At 39.2% G+C, this 24,623-nt stretch overlaps 2 protein-coding genes across 3 annotated transcripts; one reads left to right on the forward strand and one right to left on the reverse strand.

The window, feature by feature from the left end:
- The first annotated feature begins 493 nt into the window (after positions 1 to 493).
- Positions 494 to 3,200, forward strand: LOC109535522 (malate dehydrogenase, mitochondrial). Of its 2 annotated transcripts, XM_048670710.1 has the most exons (9): positions 494 to 657; positions 711 to 895; positions 945 to 1,130; positions 1,185 to 1,382; positions 1,437 to 1,674; positions 1,729 to 1,921; positions 1,994 to 2,068; positions 2,125 to 2,494; positions 2,546 to 3,200. In XM_048670710.1, the coding sequence occupies exons 1-6, from the start codon at positions 549 to 551 to the stop codon at positions 1,887 to 1,889; spliced, it is 1,077 nt and encodes a 358-aa protein (XP_048526667.1). In that variant the 5' UTR covers positions 494 to 548; the 3' UTR covers positions 1,890 to 1,921; positions 1,994 to 2,068; positions 2,125 to 2,494; positions 2,546 to 3,200. The 2 variants fall into 2 exon arrangements, with proteins under 2 accessions (XP_048526667.1, XP_019756995.2); XM_019901436.2 differs by having other exon boundaries at positions 1,729 to 2,068.
- A 792-nt stretch (positions 3,201 to 3,992) lies between these two features.
- On the reverse strand, positions 3,993 to 7,254 carry LOC109535521 (ribonucleoside-diphosphate reductase large subunit). The gene is made up of 8 exons (XM_019901435.2): positions 7,049 to 7,254; positions 6,894 to 6,982; positions 6,642 to 6,819; positions 6,097 to 6,585; positions 5,855 to 6,034; positions 5,610 to 5,799; positions 5,024 to 5,553; positions 3,993 to 4,970 (listed from the first exon to the last, which is right to left on the reverse strand). Exons 1-8 carry the CDS (start codon positions 7,089 to 7,091, stop codon positions 4,216 to 4,218), a joined length of 2,454 nt encoding a protein of 817 aa, XP_019756994.2. The 5' UTR covers positions 7,092 to 7,254; the 3' UTR covers positions 3,993 to 4,215.
- Positions 7,255 to 24,623: the final 17,369 nt, after the last annotated feature.

Below are 24,623 nucleotides of genomic sequence, written 5' to 3' on the forward strand. Positions count from 1 at the left end.
ACCCACTTTGTAGCTCAAACGATTCATGAGAAACGCGCAAAGCTGAGAGGTTTTGTGAAACTTTGGCTTTTTCTGGGAGAATTGCCAACCTTTCCCAAGGGATGCCTTAATGCCTAAATTCGGCATTTAGTTTTCTCTCTAGAGATGTAAAAATGATCGCTCTAGCTGAATTTGTTCCCGAGAAATGAGCCCAAACGGGACGAAAGACATGAAATTTTGACCGAATGTTGCACCAAAATGTGTTATTCGAATTTCGCCTTTTGTGTGAAAACTTCCAGCATTTCTTCACTCACATTCGTCCCACCGAATCGGCCTTCTATTTCTTTCTCAGGCGATAGGAAAACGGACTCTTTGCCGTATTTGATATCGCAAACCTGCACTACTCAATTTGTGTCTTATTTGCAAAACAAAAAACACAGTTTTGCCCTTTTAGTGGCTGAAACTGCAATAAATAGCGATAGCGAAAATTCAAATACTTCGCCCTGTAGAAACATAACTGTGACAACTCATCAATCAAATTTTAGCAACTTTTCCAAATTCCCAGTAAAATGTTTGCCAAATTCCCAGTGAAAGCGTTAGCAAGCCGATCCAGACAGTTCAATTCAACCGGCCCAAACCTCAACTCTATCAAGCAAAACTTCGTGGTAACCATTCTGGGTATGGGCTTCGTTTGCCCACTACCTGCAAATGACCATTTGGTGAAATTGCAGATGGAGCCGACAAAATGGGGCGAAACGTCGCCCTGCTGCTCAAACAATGCCCTTTGATATCCGAACTGAGACTTTACGATCGGGATAAGTCGATTTGCGTGATCGCTGAAGACTTGAGCCACATCGATACCAACACGAAAGTGACGTCTTATTGTGGCTTTGGCGTGCTAAAGCACGCCGTGCTGGTAAAACGGTGAAGTTTTACGCAATAAAAACTACACTAGAATATTTTAGGACGCAGACTTGATCCTATCAGTGGGAGGCTGCAGGCAAAAGGCGCACGAATGTGCCAGGCACCTTTTTGAGAAAAACGTGGACAATGTGCGGAGCGCAGCCTTGCACTGCATCGCGTTCAATCCGAGGGCGATTTTCTGCGTTTCCAACCCCCCAATTGAGGCCTTTGTGCCTCTGGTTTCAGAGGCAACTATTCGTGAAAAATCCCCTAATTTCCCTGCTGAATTTCATCAATTCCAGGAGTATAAAAAAGCTGGAGTGTACGACGCGAGAAAAATAATCGGAATCTCCTCAATCGGTTGCATGAGGGCAAAGTACTACGTCAGCCTGATAAGCGGACGAGACCCTTCGAACGTTCGATGCGCCATAGTAGGCGGAATATCCAAGAACTGCCTGGTGGCCTGTGTTTCTCAAAGCCGACCAGATAAAATCCATCCGGTAGATTTTCGCTTAATCACACAAAACGCTGTGCTTTCAACCACTAAATGTTAGCACTACCACAAGATTATTCAAGGCGCAATCCACTTCGCAGAGGATGAGGCGCTTAAAATGCACGGCGAACATGGAAGCGAGTGCTTGTCTTCTGCGCTAGCAGTTTCCCGGTTTGTTAACACGCAACTGAAGGCGCTGCGCGGCGAAACCAACTGCGTGGACTACGCTTTTGTCAAGCAACCTGCGCATATTGGCCTTGGCCACATTTTACCGTACATGACCACCATAGTGCGATTAGGTTTGTTTGACCTGCGTAAATTTTTGTTAAATGTTTATTGAGGTTCCTCCCTAGGGCGACACGGGGTGTTGTCTGCGCACATGCCCAAAATCAACGGGTTTGAAGCCCACTGCTTGAAAAGAGCCAGCATGTTTATCAGAGAAAACATCCGTCTGGGAGAATCATTTGTTACTGGCGAGCAAAAGAAGGGCAAAAGCGCCGTCAAGAAAAACTAATTTTTGCTCAACAAATACCTTCAAAAAATAAGGTAAATTTTTCTCGAATGACAAATGTCAATAAAATGTGAAACATTCCTTAATTTTTTTGTGCGAATTATCAGTGAAAGTGAAAACTCCCAAACCCGTCGATGTCTTATCCAGATCCTGACGTTCCTTTGTACTACCCGGAGGAATACGTATGGAAAAGCTGTACTTCAATGTCCCGGTTTGATTTAATCGGGTATTTTTTCAGGAGTATGAGGGGTACTTTGAAAACGAGCTGAAAAACCTCCAGAGCCCCGTCTACAAGACAAAATCGTTGGATTGCAAGCGCCACAAACCCACCATGCTGCCCACTATCAACTACATTAATGAGCGAAAATGCCCGATTTACGTGCACAACATCCGTAAGGATTCAAGCATTTACAACCACTACAATCAGAAGTTGACCACCGCCAGAAAACCGAGTGAAACTGAAAAACCCACAGCCAATAAACTGGTGCTGGATAAGCTGGAGGAAACCTACTGGTCCACCTGGCGGCCCAAGAAAGAGAACCGACCGGTTGGGCGAAAAGGGTTTATAGGACTGAGCGACTCAAAACCCCCGTTTCTTGAACACAAAGGTGCATAACTCCCAATAGATGATTCAGGAAAGTAGTCGATTTTTTGTTTAGCTGTTTTAGTTGGCCCCAGAGCCCCCAACAAAGCCCATGGGGACATTAACGACAACATAATCAAGTATTTCAAAGCCAAACGGTTTGAATCGGGCAGCACGACGGATTCGGTTAATCAAGCAAAAGAGCCAGTTCTTCAACCTCCGATTTCTAACTCAATGTCGCAAGAAATCCAAACCGAAGTCCACTGCGCGGTTATTTTAGAAGACTGCCCTAAGAATGTGGAGGAAGTACCAAGCTCCGAGCTTCCGGCTGAAGAAGCAAAACTTTCTAAGCCTCCGAAAGGGAAGAACCAAAAGAAACTCCTTAAACCCAAACCGGAAAAATCGAGCAAGAATCCAAAAGCATTGGCAGATCCAGACCATTCCACTAGTTTCATCGCGCACAAAGACTCCATGGAAATCATCAAGACAAAACAGGAAAAAGCCGACTGTAAAGAGCGGGTTCAGCAGCCCAAGTCCATCAGATTATTCAGGAAATCTAGAGTTTCAGCAGGTTACATCAAAGGAGGGACATACCCATTGAAGTCCTGCTTAAAAAAGGCGGACTCTCCCTTAGGCAACTTCAAGTTGGGGCCGCCAGGCAGCCCACTCTTTGTTACAACCGGCTCGTTTTCCAATAGGAAGAAAAAATAAAGGCCTTTGAAAAATCCTAATTCATAATTTTACAAAAGTGTATCGATGAAGAAACTGCAGTAGAAAGTTTGTATAAAATCCAACAACTTCGACGAAGAATTCGCAAATAATAATTGAATATTGCATAACAATGAATGGATATGACAAGAATGTAGTTCTAATAGTGTTTAACTGCGTGCAAATTTAGTGGTTAAATCTCGTTAACCGGCGATAGATTCAAACTTTGGCTCAACTAAAAGACTCGCATTTTTCAATCACCCTGTAGGTTCAACTGGACATTTGCCCTCATTCTAAGGTGAACTCGCTTTAAGACGTCTGTTGCCTACCTTTTGGTTAATTCGTTATCCTTGATGGCTTCAAAGCGACGATGTTCTTAGCAAAAAATAAACCATTGCACAATATAACTGTCACCGTAAAAAACTAGCCCTGAGCTCCAGTTTTCTTTAACAAAACCCTACTAACTTTGGAAAGAACACCGGCACTGATTTCAGTGAGAAAATTGAAAATATTCACAACAAAACACGCGTTTTGCCCGTTTTCATACTCGATTAACACTGCAAAAAAATCGCTGCTAAAGTCTGTGTCTCATGCATCCGTTGATACGAAAGTGTTTCTATTGGTTGGAGATCTCCAGATGACAGATCTCCAACCAATAGAAACGCTTTCGTATCATCGTACCATCGTATAAACGGATGCATGGGACACGGGCTTTAGCGGACTTCAAACAGGGAATAATACGTAACGGAATAAGGATAAATTGACAGATAGGAACGAAAATAATCGGCGGAAAAATAAACAAAAACAAAAAAATTGTGGAAAAATAAATTGTTGATACAAATTCACCTTAACACACTAAGCCGAATATAAAATAGCATATTCTAAGGATTATTGATACAATAAACACGCAGAACACCAACTTCGCTTTGCCACTTAAAACCTAACCTTTCTAAATCAGACGTTTCGAATATAAAAACGCAACATCTTCTTAAACTATTTAAATGTGAGTACACGTACCTTCAGGTCCTCTGGCCGCTGTTACGCGCTGCACATCTCGCAGCCCTCGGGATTATTCAAGGAACAAACCAGCGAAGCCTCGTTTTTCTCGTCTTCCTCATTTAGGTCTGCTCCATTTTTTTCCAGAGCGCCCACTCTGTTCTTCACTGGACTGGACTTCACACCGTTTTTCACTAGCAACTTTGACTTATCGACGGTGAACTGGATGGGATTGGCCGCCGGCTTGGTTCTCAAATAATACATTCCGGTTTTCAGGCCCTTCTTCCAGCCGTAAAAGTGCATCGAGGACAGAACGCCGTAGCTGGCTTTTTCAATGTGAATGTTCAAACTTTGGCTTTGGTCGATAAATGCGCCGCGATCCGCGGCCATATCCAGGATGACTTTTTGCGAAATTTCCCACACCGTCTTGTAGATTGCCTTCAAGTCATCAGGGATGTCGGGGATGTTTTGTATCGAGCCGTGATTGGCTATGACTTGGTTCTTCATCGTGTCGTCCCACAGTCCTCTTTCGGTCAAGTCCTTGAGAAGATGCTGATTGACCACTTGAAACTCCCCGGACAGGACTCTCCGAGTGTAAATGTTACTAGTGTACGGCTCGACGCTTTCGTTATTTCCCAGGATTTGGGCGGTTGAAGCCGTGGGCATTGGGGCCAGAAGCAACGAGTTTCTTACGCCATGTTTGGCGATTTTCGCCTTTAACGCCGCCCAATCCCACAGATCTGTGGGCATGACATCCCACATGTCGTACTGGAGGATTCCTTGACTCACTGGCGAACCTGCAAATAAGTTTTTTTTAGTTTGAGTTGATCGGGGACAATGAAGTCTTCACCTTGATAAGTAGAGTAGGTCCCCAGCTCCTCAGCCAGTTCGCAGCTGGCCTCCAGCGCCCCATAGTACAACGTTTCGAATATCCGCTTGTTCAAAAGGGCCGCATCAGGGCTATCGAAGGGCATTCGCATCAAAATGAAGGCGTCGGCCAGGCCTTGGATTCCAATCCCTATAGGCCTGTGCCGCATGTTCGAGTTCTTTGCCTCGATTACCGGGTAAAAGTTCACGTCAATAATCTTGTCCAAATTCCGCGTGACCACTTTCGTGATGGCCTTTAACTTCTCGAAGTCAAAACTCTTCCGATCAGCGGATACAAACATGTTAACCGCCACTGAGGCCAGATTGCAAACGGCGATTTCATCGGCTGAAGTGTATTCAACGATTTCCGTGCAAAGATTGCTGCTCTTTATCGTGCCCAGGTTCTTCTGGTTGGATTTGCGGTTGCAGGCGTCTTTGTACAGCATGTAGGGCGTCCCGGTTTCTACTTGCGAGGCGATAACAGCGCGCCAAAGCTCCTGAGCTGGCACTTGCCTGAAAGTGACCGTAATTTTTTCAGGGCTGAAGATAATTTAACTGACCAAACTTACCGAACAAAGCGCTGCTCTTCTTCATACTTCTCATAGAGCTTTTCGAATTCGTCCCCGTAGCATTCGGACAGTCCGGGCGATTGATGGGGGCACATCAGCGACCAAACCCCATTGGACTGCACTCGCTTCATGAATAAATCGGGCACCCACAAGGCGTAGAACAAATCCCTGGCGCGCATTTCCTCTTTGCCTGCAAAGGACGCAAAAATACAAATCCCGTTGAGTTAATTTCGTTGAAAACCCACCAGTATTTTTTCGGAGATTCAAAAAATCGAACACATCAGCATGCCAGGGTTCCAAGTAAATGGCAAAAGCCCCAGGCCGCTTATTTCCGCCTTGGTCCACATATTTGGCTGTACTGTTGAACACCTTCAGCATCGGCACCAAGCCGTTGGACACTCCATTGGTACCAGCAATGTACGATCCTGAATCGAGCATAATCAAGTAAATCCCCCTATAGAGTTAATGATTGTAGGCAAATGTTTACCTTTCGCTCTAATATTGTGTACATTTATGCCGATGCCTCCGGCGCTTTTGGAAATAAAGGCACATTGAGTAAGGCACGTGTAGATGCCCTCAATGCTGTCATCGGGCATCATCAGCAGGAAGCAGGAAGATAGTTGAGGTCTGGGCGTGGCGGCGTTGAACAGAGTGGGACTGGCGTGCGTGAAGAACTTCTCTGACATGAAGTTGTAGGTTTCGATTGCTGAATCAATATCTTCTCCATGGATGCCCACTGAGACCCTCATCAACATGTGCTGCGGCCTTTCAACAATCTTTCCGTTGATCTTCAGAAGATACGACCTCTCCAGGGTTTTGAATCCAAAGTAGTTGTACGAGAAATCTCGGTCGTAAATAATGCACGAGTTTAGACGATCGGCGTGCTTCATTATGATGTTGTAGTGTTTTTCCGAAATCATTGGGGTGGCCAGTTTGGTCTTGGCATTCACCATTTTGTACAGATCGGTGACTACATCTGAAATGAACATTTACGGGTGATGATCGGCATTGTCGCCCATAGAGACTAGTTACCGCTAAAGTGCTTCTTCGTCTCCTTGTGCAAATTGGACACGGCAATTCTGGCTGCGAGAATAGCATAATCAGGATGATCTATGGTCATAGTTGCCGCTGTTTCCGCAGCCAAGGTGTCGAGTTCTACTGTGGTTACGCCTGGGTATAGTCCATTGATTACTTTCAAGGTGATGGATATCTGGAATTCATATTAGGCCCTGATTAGTAATGACGTAGTGTTTAATTTTCCATTAAAAACACTGCAAAACCTACCGGATCTACGAAGTCTTTGTTCAATCCGTAGCACAGTTTCTGGATTCTGGACGTGATTTTATCGAGATGCACTTGCTCCTGTCGGCCTCCTGCAACAAACAATACCAAAAATCACGATGGTTTTAGCCTTGGGGGTGCCCCCAAAACAGCCTCACCTCTTTTGATCACGTACATCTTCTGCACGGGTTTGGGCACCATTTTGCCGGCCACAAAACACTTCAACACTGCCGGTTGCCGATGAACGCAAACCTAACACAAATTGCACAATATTTCAACGAAATTCTTCGGGAAAAACAGGAGAAATTACGTTCAATGTGTTTGACGCATAACCTTAAAAATGCGACACCAACGGGTTCCCGCCAATTTTAGCAACTGGCACAGAACAAGGGGGATGTTCTGTGGCAACTGGAAGGATCGAGGCGTGAAGTTGGGCCCGAGCTTTACCGAGTGGACCCGAAATTCATTTAAATTATATTTTAATTTGTTTCTAATTTATTTCAAAACTTTCGTCAAATTTAGAGGAATTACAATGCATGCGTTATTCAGTAGAATAACATTTTTCGTGTGAAAAATGCAATTTAATCTTTAATAGTGGAATGTTTAAGGTTTGAAAATAAATATTTGTTAACTTTTTGTTGGGGGAAGAAATAAAAAATAAAAATACCAATCTACTAGTAGTAGCACGTTCACAATCCGTGCATACCCATCATTTGTATGCACAGTTGCCTACACTCTGAGAGCAAATGTATGTTTATAATATGGAGTTTGCCACAGTATCCTGATGTGAAGTCTTAATGATTTAGTCAAATTTGTCTAATGCCCAAATTGGTGGTTTTTGAAACACGAGGCGTCGAAGTTGAGACAACAAAACCAAAAAATGTTGATTAAAATTTCATACTGTGGGGCTTTTTGGGGACGAGAAACTGAAATTTGAGAATATTTCCCACGTACTTTCAAAAAGGCACTGTCAGACTCGCAAATCAACTTTCGACAAGGATATTTTTTGATCACCCGGTGCTATGAATGTTTAATGACCAGATCTGAGTTTGTATATATTTGCTACAAAAACATGCTCTTTTGGTAGAAGACCGTACAGGCTTTCCATCTTGAGATGTTTAAGCTTAAAGTTCCGCATCAACAGATTATGCTAAATCCGCATATTTCCACAATACAAATCGGGTTAGTTTCATATACACTTTACCCAATTTTCGCATATTTTGGCTCGAAACTCTGACTGAATAATTGGGAGCATTCAAACAGCAAAATGCAGCAAAAACAAAAGTTTCCCCCCGTGTAGCCAAAGTAAATGATGGTGGCTAATTTCTCCCCCGCTTACGACTGTCTTTTATTTCATTATGCCGTTATTGATTGGCCAGGCCAGTCAGGGGGGATTAGCGGGCAAGCTGAAATTCTGGGGGCCAAAACACCGAAGCTGAAACCTTGAAGCTCGCTTGAAACTCTTACAAGCAAATTGCGAAAAAACCCCGGAGAAAAATCATAGGAAAAATGAAAATCCAGCGTGTTAGAATTAATAGCACAAAGAACGTTGCGAGCCCTTTATATTATCAAAGGCCTACGCTCGACTGCTTTTCTTTTGCTCTTGCATTCGGTAAATTGGCCAAATCTGCGAATTTTTGCGACTTGGAACGAAATGCACTGGTTTAGCCGGGGGTAATGTAGCATAAACCACCCCGCAGGGTGAGATTTCATTTTTAATTCGCGTCGTTGAGTCCGAATGTAATCGTATTTTGCCCTTGTTTCGCTATTTCGGGACGCACCCCCGCAGGGGTCACAAAAACGTATGCTGGAAAATCATATTCTATTCGATTCTGTTCTACTTTTTCCATGTAGTTAAAAGTTTCAATTCATCTAGTAATTCGGTTTCAGAATTAATCACGTATCGAAGAAAGCAACAGCAGCGGAAACTGGTCGAAGAGATAATAAATCTGGATAGGAATAAAGGGAGGCAGGCAGAAAGAAAACGTAATTACGACGAGATATAATTACAACGGAAAGTTGCACAAAGTTTTGCGCTTCTCTCATAATTGATTGTCTTATTAAAGATGAGTTAGCCTGAACTCGAGGGCCTTTTGTCTAATCCAGGCTTTCGACTATTCAAAGCGCTAGAGCGGTACAGCGCGCTCTTTCCAGGCGAACTAGATCAAGCGAAGAAAACTTCACCAACCACCCTATGGGAAATCAACCATCTTTTAATGCACTTCAGAACCTCAACCAGCCACCAAGAGCCAGAAGTTTGCCCCATCTGGAACAGCTCAAAGCTTTCTAAAGGTTTGAATGGTCTTTGGATCTGGATCTGGAGGTTGCCAGGGACGACACGCCCGAGCCTTAACTATTTAGTTATTGTAGAACTCATATCCTAATTGGGTTATCTTACATCTGCGCCATCCATGGCCAGCGATGGTCAGGTAATATTGAAAATTTATTATTTTTTTAATTACATTTCCGCTCTCATAGCGCTTTAAAGTAACCGGGCCATTTCTGGATAATGCCTGCTTTGGTATCTACGTATTTATCAGCCGAAAAAGGAGTTTATGGCTGATAAAAATTTGTCGATGAAGGCCAAAGGAAGAGGAAAATGAAGAATTGGTGAAAAAATATATCGGAAACGTTTTGCCAAAGAAGCCCCAAAGCCAATTTTGTTTCGTAATAGCAAAACTGGTTACAAATCTATTAAAGAAAAACGGAAATTTTATTTACACTTTGACACTGTAGCTCGGAAACGATTAACTTTCGCATAAGAAAAATTTGCCTGAAAGGCAATATTTTTGCTTAAACAATTTGTCAGCGACTTAGTTGAAGACCATCCTGTTCTCATTGCACACGAAGTGAAAGTTTCAATTGCGCATTTTGATGGATAACCGACGAAATGTGGCTTATAGGCCTGGCGGCCACCATGCAATTGGGCCATTTTGACCTACTATGAAGCTCCTGATGGAAACTTTTTCGCCCAAATCGCAAAAAAATCCTAATTTCTATCAGGAGCAGGTTTTCACTCGGCAAACTCATGATGATGAATAGAATCATAGTAAGATTGATGAGAAATCTTTGAAAAATTCGTAGAAGCAATTTTTAAAATTAACGTTGATGGGGCAAAATCCAAATAAAAAAAAACGGTTTGTTTTGGAACTTATGAGTCTGAGACAAACCACAATACAAGTTGCATTTCTGGGGTTTTTTCATGTAATCTAAGTCCACTTTCTCACTTACACTGGGTGTTGCATACATTCAGGTTAAAAGCCAAAAAATTGTAATTTTTCCAAACCATGCCCCATACCAACTTTACTAAGACTTTTATTGTTCGGTCGATACTACATCAAAAACTACTTATATTAGGTTTCTAAACAGCATCAGAATGGCTTAAGTCCATCAATCTGTTTAGAAGTTATGTCGAGTTAAATGATAAAACTTTAATTTTTGTGCATACTCTCACTCCTTAGGTCAATGAAAATGGGAGAAAAATTGCAAAAAATCATCGACTTGTGGAGCAGCTTTTTCTCAGCTTTTCGTTAAGGTTTATCAGTACATTGTTCCTTAGAGAAAAGGGTGCTGGATAAAGTAATGACATTTTTTCAGCCCAAATTACCATTATTGCGCTTTAAATGCATCGGTTTAGCTGATATAAACACACTTTTTTATCCTTGCATGCAATATAGACAAAGTCTTATATTGGATGCGGAATATTTACCCAACATTAAAGTGTGGAAATGGGGCTGCGCAACCTCCTCAAATACCCCAGGGCTGGCTTCTAAAATTTCATCAAGCTCAAACTCTGTTTCACAAAAACTGATCAATTTTCCTTAATTAAGCCTCAGACATTTAACTGAACCAAACTCTTCGAGTTACCCAAAGTTAAGAAAAAACACCCCCTTAAAACTCCCCAGTTTGTTGCAATTTTTCTTTAACTGTCTCCCCCTCCCAGGTTGAAATAAAGCATAAAAATCCAGCCCTGATTCAAAAAGGGTTGTCACCCCCTTGATTCAAAACCCCTTCCCTGTGGCACATGCTAAAAAAGTAAGGGTTAACTCGCCCCTCCAAATGGTGTATTTTAATGTAAAAAAATCTATGCAGACCCCGATCCCCACTCCTCAGCCTTTTCTACCTTTCAACTTTATATTCAAACTCTTTCCAAGCAGTCCAATGGGGATTTTGGAGTATGGCGCTTTCTAAATCCTACCCCCACCCTTTAAAAAACAGCTTGAGACGATGCCAAATTTAAATTTCTATGTAGTGAAAGGGTGCACTTTGAAAGGGTGACATCAGTATGCAAATAAGTCGAAGGAAAGGGGAAACTGTGACGTTGTTTGTGGCTTTTTTTCGGATTGTTTTTTGCTGTTATGGTAAGCGTTTTTTGCACGTTTTTTCCTTCATTTTTTAATCAGTTCAGTGTGATTTTATAGGGCTTTATATGCTGAATTGTAAACTTAAATAAAACATTAAATTTCTTCTCTCGCGTTCCCATTGAATAAAAATAAAACGGAAATAAATCAGAAATCAAAGTGCCTAAATAAGGTAATAAATAATTTAAGTGTCTTTAAATGTTCACAGTTTAAAAAATATGCAAATAGGCAAGTAGCAAGCCTCAAATATGGCAAGCAAAGAATCAAAAGTAATTTTTGAAAAATCTTCCAAAAACAACGTTTCTGATGGGTTTTGTTATAGTAAAAAAATACACTCATTTGGACAAGAAGCAAAATACTCTAAATTGTTTGGATTTATAAAAGTGCTTTTACAACATAACTGGACTTGCCTTAAACTTTCTCAATTCCAATTTTTCTTGTTGTCTGTGTTTTTGTCTTGAGTTCTTTCACTACTAAATGTGCCGCCCAGGTTTTACTCTTATAAGAAATTGCTTGCTTAATTTTTCGAAAAAAATGTCTTCTCGAAACCATGCAAAGCTCTCTGTAAAAAGTCATTTTTCAAACAAATTTTCTATTTTTGTTTCCCCATGCCCTTTTACGCTTCTTTTCGAATTTTCTGGTCATAAGAATTTGGTATATTTTGTTTCATTTTAAACCCAATTTATTTAATAAAAATCCGCTTTTTCTTGCTCAGGCCGTTTATTGTTTTCTCACACTTTTCATTCCATTCATAATTTAAAAGCTTCTGTTTGAAATAAAATGAGTGAAAGCCTTTTAAAACCATTATAAAAACCATCCGCAAAAGTTGCATAACAATTTCCCATAAAGAAATGTTTAAGGAGTGAAATTTGATGTGAAAGCCCGAAAGAATAATAATCGGTCGTGACGTTAAGAGATAAAAAAATAAAAAAGGGGGGCCCCCCCGAAGTTACTTAACCCTCGACCTTTCGTCATTTCTTCGGACACAAGCGATGGCTGGAGGGCCGGAAAATTGCAACATAAAACGGCCTATGGAAAGCTTGTGTTACATGGAAAATCAGTGGTGTCCGCATGTAATATTTCGAATTAGATGCAGGGGAGAGTTGAAAAATTCGGTTGAAAAACACGAACCTTCTACACCACTGGAGTAATTTTCTCCACTTTTCCAATTACCTTATCGAGGACTCTCAATGTATTCATCTCAGTCGCAATGGATTGTTAACTTTTGTTTTGAACCGGGATCTTTTACGACAAAAGACGTAAAATAGGCAAAAAACCATGAAATATTTCAGCTTTTTCGGGAGCGTACTCACTCGAAGCTCGCCCAATGGAATGAGGATTTTTTGCCATTTGACTCAAATTCCTTTTTCGATCTGATTGATTGGCTTTGATCCCGATTTGGCCAACTAGCAATTGGTTTTTTACCGTTGATTAGGAAGATTTGATTTTTTTTCGATATGATGAAGACTTGAGTTTTTGATAGACATAAATCAAAGTTTTGCGAATTTTTTGCAAGTTTATAATGGGAAATCCAGTCAAACCTAAATGTGAAAATTATCTAGGCATAAGCGGATATTAATGGAGAAAAAGACATTGTGCATTGAGTGAAAGAATTTTCAATATTGCCCCATTTCTCATTAATTTTTGATTAATTTTTTTATATGAAGCCCAATGTTGAGCCCCAAAGTGCGAATTTTTACTTTGGGCTTATTCAAAAAGTTATCAAACAAAATTAAAACAATCTCTACTGAAGAATCTGTTGCTTTATTAAGTAGAAAAGTGTGCAAAATTTTGGCATTTTATATTAATTTTTGACTAATTTATAAACATCAGGGCAAATGCCGCTTTTTTAAAGATCTAAACTCGCGTTAGATTTTATTCAAAAATTTATCAGCCCAATTCGAAAAAATGTAGACAACAGCCCTTAACGGTATTCAATAGCACAAATCTTGTTCTCTCCGTGTTATAATTTTCAGAGTTACCACCTTCTTCATTATATTTTCACAAATTTTGAAGTGACCGAATATTGATTTTAAAGGAGCAAATTACGAGATGGGATTTTTCCAAAAATTCTTCCTTCCAATATTAAAATAGGTAGAGCATATTCATTGGTGTCTTTTGATAGAGAATATATTGCTCTATAATTGCGAGAATCTCTCAGATTTGCCGCACTTTGCATACATTTTTGACCAATTTTTAAACACCAGACCTGACTTTTTAATTTCAAAGTGCGAAAAAGTTTCATTGCAAAACTATTAGGCAAATTTCAAGATGTGTAGACAAACAGCTTAACGCTCTTAACGAGTAAAATCTTGCTCTATCTGGGTTTTAATTTTCAAAATCTCCATAGCGCATACATTTTTCGCAAATTTTTAAGTTTGATACAAGTACAACATATTGCGAGTTGAGTCTATTTGAAAAATTAATCAACCTATCTGAAAACCAGCAAACAGTAGACCTTGAGGCTTGTTAATAGAGAAAATAATTTTCTGAATAACTGCACTCTTCATACATTTTTGATACATTTGTCAATATGAGACCGAAATTTGATTTTTAAGCAGCAAATTATGAGATGGGTTTTTTCGAAAAATCTTCATCCCAATTTCCAAATAGGTAGAGCTGATTCATACACTTTCATAGAAAATTTATTGCTATATGAGGGCAACGATTTTCAAGTTTCCCACTATTCAAGTAAATGTTTAACGAATTTTTAAACATGAGACTGTTCAGTTTCAAAGTGCTAAAACGTTTAATGAAAAAAATTATCCTCCAAAATTCAAAATATACAGATGAAAGTAGCACTATTTAATAGAGAAAATCTCTCTCTGGCCTGGTTTTAATTTCCAGAATTTCCACGTTTATACATTTTTAACAATTTTTTTAATGAGAGAAAATTTATATTACACACATGTGTTATGTTTGCCGCAATTCAGATACATTTTTAACCAACTTTGAAACACGAGGCTGACTGTTGAGCTTCAAAGTGCCCAAAAGTTCAATAAAAAAAAATGTACATCCAAATTATAAACTCTGTACACAAAAAAATTAGCGCTCTTTAATAGAAAAAGTCATCAGATTTATAATTGCATTCTTTACACACTTTTGGTAAGTTTTAAAATTTGCGACCAAAAAAAGCAATAAATTTCGAGTTTGGTCTTTTTCAAAAAATGGTTATCGAAATCTGGAAACAGGTAGGCAGCAGACCTTAATGGGATTTAATAGAGAAATCATTGCTCTATAAACAAGAAAAAGTTGCAAATTTTCCAGGATTTACGTCATTTTTTGACGAATTTCTGAACATGAGACCAAATGTTGCTTTTTAAAGAGCAAACCAGGTGTGTTACGGTTTTTTCAAAAAATTATCAGTCAAACCAAAAAATAGATATTTCCATCGCTTTAAACACCTGTACACCGGAAATATACTACTCGATCTGTGTGGCCATTTTCAACTTTACTGTACTTTTCGTTCATTGTTGTCAATTTTTTAAACAAGAGTCCAAATAATGGTCTGATCATCATCATGTCAGGTGGTCTTCAAAAATTAATCAGTCAGATTTGAAAACAATTAAGTAGTGGATTTTCACGCAGTTTAAAAGAGAAAACCCTGCTCTATGTCCGGGAGAATTTGCAAATTTTTCTAGATTTTCGTTAACTGTTGGCAATTTTTTCAAATCAGCATTAAGGGCAGACATCGGGTCTCCATGGCTTTCTAAACACGCTTAGCCTAAAATTTATAATTGAGCCTTTGCGTATAAGCCCTAGGCGGAAAAATCATCTAAACGAAAGTTTCCGCATTTTTCCCGAGCTCAAAAGCCTGCAATACACTTGAGGATTTACAATTTTATGAAAATAAACGAGCGCACATTACTTGTCCGTAAAAGTCATTCTGGGGAGATATTCGTCCAATATTATACGAATTTATTCCTGAGTTATGGCCTAAATTTGGCCGGTGAGATCCGAAACGCCACGAGTTTCTACTGCTGGACGCCCAGCAGGAAATAATCTTCCTGCACTTTCGCTCAGCTTTTTTTCCAAATCCGATTCCTAAGCGTTAAAGCGCTGACAATTTCTGAGTCTGAGGGAACTTCACGTGCAAAATCCAGCAAATAAGCAGGTTTTTTTCGAGGATAGTCATCTAACTGTCGAATTTCGTCGGTTGCAGTCTAATACATATTCTCCAGGATTGGGATTCCGCTGGACCTTCGCATTAATGCGGGATATCTTTCCGTGTTGAATACTGTATGAGTCCGCGCTTGCACCCTCACACCCTTCAATGTTGCCACCCTTGTTTGTGAAGCTACATTTGGTCGCTTTAGACTGAAATTGGAATTTTCACGAATGGCTTTTACATTCGATTATTTACTGCATCATGAAAAAGGTTTGCAAATATTCAAAACGTGTGGGTCATACCCTAATGGATTGTGTCGAGAAATTAGCAATTGCTCCATATAATAAATGAGCTGATTGGAGATATTCTGCAACAAAATCTACGTGGTTCGATCCGAAAGCGGACACAAAAAACATTTGCTTAGTTCGAAAACCGATCCAATTTAGCGGCGGCAAATCAGATTATGTATAAGACATCTCCTATATTGCAGCTCCTGAAATTGGATATTCGTTTTTCTTTTGATCTCGACTACACATTTGAGAATTTCTTGCGGAAAGCAATCGCCTTTTGGTTATAAATATTGGAGTCCAATAAAAGTTGTTACTTCTGGATTCCCGTCAGACCTTCCGGACATCAAAGGGACCGTATACAAGCAGCAGCGAAAAGGGTGGCAATAAATAAAGCACAACGCTTGTTTCCTCGATCCATTCGAAATGAGTGTTCGACAGGATAAAGTTTTTCATATTGTCATCAGAATACAATTGGTTCTGCTGCTGGGGTCTAAATTCAAATAATTGCGTGCAGAACTGTTCAAATAATTTGGTAATTTGCAACTTGAGTTTCCTTTTCAGAGGTCGGGCTGTAAAAAGCAAATTAATTTATTGCCAGAAAGTGAAAATTGCAACAAGCACACTGAACACTTCCGATTCTAAATAATTGAACATTTAGATCCGTTTTTATCGCTTTTTTCTCTTTAATCGGCGATATTTTTTCTATTATATTTATAAGATATTATAAACTAAAACTAGTATTTCAGTTTCTAATACGGAATCTTCCAAATTGGAAAAATCGAACATTTAGACCCTTTTTGGCAATTTTTCAATAATGTTTAGGAAACTACTGGGCTTTGAAACTTAGAAAAAAAATTAAGGGTTAAGGTTCAATTGGTCATGAAAAAGTCTTGAAAACAATTTGTAAGTTCCGCATTTCTGCGTAAGAGGGCGTAATTGAGAAATAAATTTAAAAAAGCCGAATTTCGCCGAAAATTCCCAAATCAAGGTATACCTTTATTAGTATGGTTCAAAAATATGTGCATTTTGCTTCATTTCCAGTCAAGACTCATTCACATATCGGAATTGTTAAGAGCGGAGAAAATGTGCAAATTTAATTTGCTGTACCTTTTAAACCACTTGCTCGATTGTAGTAGTTTTAAGCTTCCGAGGAAGATAAATTTAGGTCTTTTTTACTGGCCCTTCCAATAGAACACAATATTTTAAAACTGCGTTGCTAGAGGGCGTTATTTGTAATAATAACAGTTCTTCAGGTTTTAACTTGCCGATTTAAAATGCACGGATAATAGCGACATGATTTTGAAAAATGTCCTTTCAAATGTGGGGAAATGCGGAACTCGAAGATGCCGCTCAGACTTTCCCTATGTGCACCCGGTAGATGTACATCCGGACACTCAACAATTCCATTTTCAGTCATTTTTTACTCTAATCAAGCAGCATACGGGAAATCTGATAAATGGTCAGTTCATCTACCCTTATCAAACGTCCTGCAAACCGCGCCAAATTTTGGACGTTTTGAAACCCTCCCCCACTGATTTCTCCCCTGTTTTTCAGGAATGAAAATAACGTCAGTTTTCCGGGACTTTGGGGACCCACCTCAAACGTCCCGATGGCCAATGAATAAACAATCAGCTAAAAGCAAGGAAAATTCCAACGGAAAGAATAATGAAAATCTGCTTGATAAGCAGGGCCGAATAAGAGCGAGCATGAAACGTACAAAAGTGTCCGGTGTCCTTTGTAGCTTGACGCCAAAAATGCAGGATATTCAGTCCTTTTAATTTATTTGGTTCGGTGATTTCGGATTCCGGCAACAAGGGGCGCAAGGTGAGTGTGAAACATCCAACTAATGAGTATTTTTCAATTTGTCCGATTGAACCTGCCCGTAGTCCTATTAGACTTTCTGGCGGCATTTCCAGCACAGGGGCGTGCAGTTTTTGTACAAATCCTCAAATAGTTTGTTAGTGAAAATTCCTGTCGGTGCGTTTCCCTATCGCACAGAAAATAGCAGCAAAGCTCCATTTTTTAGTAGTTTTATCTAAAAACAGGGTCCACTCGGCGATATGCCCTTGGGACGCAGGACCTCCATAATCTTTTATTCCTGCTGCCTCAGGATAAAAAAGTGCACCATGTTAAAAGAACACTTGGGGCGAAAGCTTCTTAAGGCATTAGTGGAATTGGAAAAATATTTGGATACTATCCCCAGCATTTATAGGAATCTGTTTGATTTATCACCCAAAACAAACACTGCGATTAGCTGTGTTCTTCGATAAAATTCCTTATAATAATTTCAATTCAAATGCAACTGTTCCATACAGTGAATCCCAGAAGATCAAAATTCAGCACTCTGAAACGCTAGTTTTCCCTTTTGTACAAATAAATTTGGCATTAAAAAATCGCATTTAACAGGGAAAATCGACGGGTCCGACCTCCGAGTCCGCTGAATTTTACGCAAACTTAGTCCTAGAATCCGGGCTGTTAGATTAAAGCTCAATAGTTCCGGTCCTGGATATTAAGAAAATTAACGATACCTAACGAAAAGTCCCTTTTCCCCGGAATAAGGAAAATCCGGAGGGTGGAAACAACCCGGCTTAAGTAGAGGGTTCTTATCTTGCAGAAACAGACTTTTTAGACTAACGAAGCCGGGCCGGAGCAGGGCCCTTTATTCTGATTGTCCGGCATTATCCTATGGTGTGCATTTTAGCTGATAACCCGAAACAGGTCCTGACGATGAGGAATTCTCTTTCAAATCATGTCCCGTTTACGGAATTAACCGGATTTAGACACTTGAAATTTTTGCCACAAAACTCGCCTCATCCAAAGTTCAATTAAGGAAATCAGCTAATTGAGCTTAAAACAGTTTAGATTTAAGCACGCCATTGGTCGGAAAATGTGGCTCTAATGCAATAGCGCAACTACCTAGAGGCGAATAAACAGCGAAAAGTTTCAATTGCTTTGCGAAATTTGGCTAAACTTTTGAACAGCACAAGTACTTTGGAAAAACGTAGAAAATCCTCAGAACTGCGAATTTGGTTTAGAAATCTAATACTTGTTGAAAACACTCTTCACAATTTTTTTGAAAATTATTTTAAAATCCCCTGATCAGAATCGAAAGCAAAATTTTGTTTGCTTGTCTCGATTGATGAAAATCTGAGTAGAACAAAGCAGACACCGAACAAACGCATGCATTAGAAGAAGAACAACAATTAAAGGCGTGGCTTGATGAGCAGCCGGCGTCCTTGTCTGATGCAGGCATTCGTCTGTCTACCCTGTCGTACTCACGAAATCGTTGCAAGTAGAAAGACGTGTAATGGCCCAACATTCAAGAGTTTATTTACAAAGTCTAAGGTAAATTCGAACATTGTTTAGAAATGTGTGTAAAATATTCTGTATGTTTTAATAGTAGTGCCGTTGACTTCTTATTTATTGCTAAGTTCTGTAAATAAGCTTAATTAGTTTATTTTTCAACGCTTTATATGTTCTAATGCTTCTCAATCAAGAAAAATTTTCACATTTTTATTTATCTACAAGTTTTTGTTAAATAAATTGAGTGCTTTTGATATTGAAGCCATTCTTTGTTTAATTAGCCTTTAAAAGGAGCGAAAACTTTGTTCTTTTTGAATTTTCGGAATGAATTTGAATGTGGTCTGAACCGAAAAGTTACAAAAACGGAAACTGACCAAAGACAAAAATGCAAGGAATTCTTACTCTCGATGAAACTGTGAGTAGAACAAAGCACACACCTAACAAACGCATGGATTAGAAGAAGAACCACAATTAGAGGCGTGGCTTAATGATAAGCCGGAGTCCTCGTCTATTGCAGGAACTTGTCTGTCTTCCATGCCCAACTAACGGAATCGTTGCAAGCAAAATGGGATTAAATAGCGCAAAATTACAGAGTTTATTTACAGAATCTAAAATAAGTTTCGCACATTGTTCAGAATTTTGTGAAAATTTTAGGAATTTTTTTTTAACTAGTTTGACTGTGTTCTGAAGGGAAAAACTTGCGAAGTTAACGAAAGTTGACAAAATCGATTTCAATTTATACAATTTTTAATTTCACAATTTCACAATTTCAATTAAATACAATTTCAAATCAAATTCATTCCTGGGTTTCAGTCATTTATTGTCTCTATTTATCAATCAAAATACGTTTCGGTGTATTTTTCCACCATCATCAGTTTTTATGTGTAGCGTTGTTGCTGCTTTAAGCCTTGACATGCATTTCAAAATGCATGTATATACAATTAAATACAATTCAAATTGAAATAAAAGGTAAACCACCTAATAAAAAATTTCAAAACCTTTTGCTGAACATTTCCCAAGAACATATAAAAATACTCCAAAATCTGGGGCGATTAAATGAGGTGCAACTGTCGGTGAAAATGTGAGTGGAACAAGGCAGATGCATAAAAGCACGCATTGAAAGTAGCAACTGTTGGAGCATGGCCTGCTCTCCTTGTCTGATGCAGGCGTTTGCTGATCTTCCTTGTTCTACTCGTAGCTGTAAAGTGTTTTGATTCTTTTTCCCTTTGACTTTTAATGGGCAGATAATCGATATCGGTATATACGATTTTGCGTAGCGAGTTTTTCGTTTCCTTATTAGTCCATCCCTGTTGATTGGCTTGAAAAAGCAACCCTCCAGAACAAGCAGAATATCGCCCTTATTAAAGCGCCTATTCCTATACATATACATTCCGGGGCGAAAAAGCACCCTGTTCGCCGTATCTACAAAGTAGTAATGACCCTATAATATCGAGGACCAGCCAGTTTTTTTATTATTTTTTTTTATCTCGACTGCTCATATTGTCATAATATGGCCAGGGTCGAGGATTCAATTTTCTGCTAGTTTGGGAGCTACTTATCGAGATTAACGTCAGCACAAGGGCTTAGGTATGTTGTAAATAAATATTTCCCGTAGATTTTTGCATTGCCCAGCCCTGTGTGAGTGTGGGGGGGGATTGGGGAGCTTCGACGATCAGAAAACCCGGCAACTAAGAATTTTCAATAAATCCGTCCGAGGTATTTTAATTCCCGGATCCAAAGGGAAAGATTGACAAAGAGAATTCGTTTCGTTCGCTCACAGCGCTCTAAACAAAGAGTATCAAACAATCCGTCGGGACCACTGGAAGAGTGTCATTGTCGGAATGCAATAGCAAATCAAGATTGGATTTCCAGGCCCCCAACTATTCAAGGGTCAAAATCGCTAGTCTAATCTACAAACTGGCCTTTGGATGCGCAGAAACACTATGCAGGATTTGGTAAAACTTGCTCATTTCATCTGTTTCAGTGAATTGCATTAAGGTTTCGCCCAATCAAATCTCATCGAAACGAAATATTTATCTTGGCTTTATAAAAATACAACCACGGCCATCTATCCGAATAAATAACTTTGGGGGGGAAATGTTTATAAAATCCACTAGGTATTTTCGTAAAAGGGAGCAAATCGAATGTAAACCTGTTTATCCGCGACCCTTAAAAAACTCATTTTTATATCAACCGCTCCACCCAGATACATTGTTATTTTAAATCGCCGCCCTTAAATTCACCATCGAGTTGCGGATGGAATTTTCCCGTATGGACGGTGGATTCTGATTGAAATTTCCTCTGTGCTTTTCGTTGCTGCATGGTCTTGTCTTGTCTACTTGTTAGTGATTTGCATCGATGTCAAAGCCAAATCCGGTTTTTGCTTGTCTGTAATTTGGATGTTTTCGATGAGTTTTTCAACGTTTCTCATACTGATTTTACATCTTCATTGCAAGTGGGGAAAAGGATCGGCAATTAAAAAAAACACTTTTATATTCACATGGATACAAATGATGGACAAATGCTCGATTTTTTCGTTGGCTTTGCACCGACTAAGTCCATTCCATTTTGGGTATCCACATGCCAGCAGCATCGAGTCAATTCGAAAGCAAAGTAAATATCCAGAAGTTATTCGATTTTCTGGCGTAAACGGTCTTATTCAGAATGCCCGTTCCCCTGGCGTTCGTTTAAAAAACATCAAAAGAAGTATAAAATGCGTCGTGAAAGCGCACCCCAAAATGCGATAACCCCGGGAATAAAATTTACTTTTTAATGGAAAGGCCCGCAAATATTTTCTATTCATTTCGGGCCTTCCCCTCGATGTTGTGCGAGTCCATTGGTCCGCCCGCTTATATTTGGGTCGAAACAGTTTGAAAATAAACCCATTGATGGAGTATGGAAATAACGCAACCACATAAATCAAGCCAGTTTCTTGGAGAAATAAGACCAGCCTCATTTCCCAGTGGAACATAATAGATAAAACATTTTACCGGATGAAATGCTTTAACAGCAATTCGCTAATGCATGTGCCGCGTAAGTGACACCTCGAAATGTCCCTCAGTGAATAAGTTGATTGATCACCGGACGAAAAATAGAGATATTTTCCTGTTTTGTTTAAAAAGGTGTTCCATTACACGCCTCCGTAAAAGGGTCAACTGGAAATGGGAGCCGGTGATCGATAAATGTAATAAAACATCAGCCAGTTGAACTTTCAAGACCCATTCATCTACATTTTTTTTCAATGTTTATTGCAATAAGCCGGATGAACTGAAAAGCTCCTGTCGGTCCATTGAAAAGAGAATACTTTGGTTTCGATGCACAGAAAGTTTAATTTTTGAAAAAAAATTGGCAGACTTTTGAAGCAGCACTTGACATGGGCGCCAGAGCATTTCGTACATAAGTCGGTTTTTAAAAAAGATTATTTTGCAAAAACCAGACTAGACTGAAAAGTTCGGGTACATTTATTGAAAAGTGAAAACTCTGGTTTCAATGTCCCGTCAAGTGTAATTTATGGAAAAAAAGCTGGAGAAAATTTGCAAGCTTTTGAAGTGCTGCCTGTCATTCGTTCCAATATATTTCGCAGATAAGTAGGCTCTTTTAAAAACCTTATTTCGCAAAAACCGTACGAAACTTAAAACCCATTGTTCATTGAAAACGAGAAACTTTCGCTTCAATATCTAGAACTTGTCCTATAGAACCTATCTTTCCTGGGTCTCAGTCAAAGTGTGAAGTAAAAATTTTGAAACATCGTTTATTTCATTACGTTTCGACGAGACAACAGCGCCATCATCAGATTTAAAATTTACACAAACTATAAACACCAATTCACAATTAAAACATGTTGTATGAAAATTATAATTTACAAAGTGTTAAAACATTCATCAGTTTTTGAGGGAATAAATTATTCTCTTTGGGAGAGCAAAACACAGGAAAAACTTACCTCAAGATTGGTAAAAATCAGTCCTTTTAGGTCTTTGCCCTTGTGAGGGGGTCTTTGCCCTGCACTTTGTAAATTATAATTTATATACAACATGTTTTAATTGTGAATTGGTGTTTGTCGTTTGTGTAAATTTTAAATCTGATGATGGCGCTGTTGTCTCGCCGAGACGTAATGAAGTAAACGATGTTTTAAAATTTTTACTACACACTTTGACTGAGACCCAGGAAAGATAGGAATATCATAACAAGTACACGCAGTCAGGAAAATAAATCAGAATATCTAAAACGTTTCATATTTCTGAAAAAATTTGGGGAAAGATTGCAAGATTTTGAACGGTCACTTGCCACGAACTCCAGTGCATTTCGTAGATAAGTCGGTCTTTTCAAAAATTTGTTGTGCAAAAACCAATAAAGACTGAAGAGCGCCTCTGGAATCATTCAAAAGTGAAAATTTATTTTGCAACATTTAGTAAGATACAATTTGGTGAATATTGTTTTTTTGAAGAGCTACTTCCCACGTGCCCCAACAGATTTATTATTTGGGCAGCTGTTTTTCAAAAACTGAGTCAAATACAAAAGCAGTTGCCACTCCACTGAAAAGAGCAAACTCCACTCTTCCTGCCTGTAGAGCTTCAACTATACAGAGATGATCACTTCCTTGAAAAGGGAAAACTTTGATGTCAATACGCAGACAATTTCATTTTAGGGCAGAAATCTGAGCTAAATTGGCACGCTTTTGAAGCAGCAGTTTACATGGGCGCCGGAGCATTTTGTTAATGAGTCGGTTTTTTTTAATCTGGAGAAAATTGGCATGCTATTACTGTGCTGCTGATAATGAAGAAATGAACGGTGACGAAACTGTTGAAAATGGAGGCCGAACAGTTTCTCCAATTCCGAAGATTTACGCCGAGTCAATAAAAACTTTTAAAATATGTCAAGACCGACCGGGATTCTGAAGGTCATTATGTAGTTTAACCCAGCAATAGCCATAGTATGGAAAATTGATGGTCGGACCTACCAATCTACCATCTTCTTGTTCTTTTTCTTGCTCACGCAAATGCCCATCCTCTATCTCTACCCACTGCCAACCGAAGGCGATTCTCTGTCGAGTTTTTCCCTTTTCCGCTGCGGGAGAATATTGCTTTTATGCACAGAATATAGATAAATGCCGGCTAATTTTTGGAACAATGGAAAATGCAACTTCCTGTCCGATTTATTATCTGAATCTTAGTTTAAAATTAGTCCGCTTTCGAGTTTTGAACCAATAAGTCAAATTTTTGGCCTTAATTTAGATTGAAGCAGTTGATTTCTCTTATCATCTAGTTGATGATAATAAGTTATCATTGTTTTTTGCTAATTTCGGCTGTTAAAAATTCTTTTATGCGAGCATTTGAAAGTTTTTCGATTCCTGTTAAAATTTCGCGAGACTTACAGAGTCTGGATAAGACCTCTTGCAAAGCAATCAGACGTTCTCCAAAAAGTAAGAAGAGTTTTCAACCATTTTTTTAGCTTCCTGTAAGGCCATTGAGTGAAGCCTGGGATTTTTCCAAGCTTTTAGGCCGCCGTGAAAAAGGATTTTTCCAAATATGTTTTAACAAGCGTAGGAATTTCAAAAATTCTTTTTCACGACGGTCTAAAAGCCCGAAAAATCACCAATATCAGTGTGACGGTTGTTGATTATTTAAAAAATATGTAGTAACACTTTGAAATTGATTGAACGAAGCGTTCGTAA

Source organism: Dendroctonus ponderosae, unplaced genomic scaffold, assembly GCF_020466585.1.
Source record: "Dendroctonus ponderosae isolate FM_Combo_2020 unplaced genomic scaffold, Dpon_F_20191213v2 Dpon_F_20191213_1, whole genome shotgun sequence".
NCBI classification, from domain to species: Eukaryota; Metazoa; Arthropoda; class Insecta; order Coleoptera; family Curculionidae; genus Dendroctonus; species Dendroctonus ponderosae.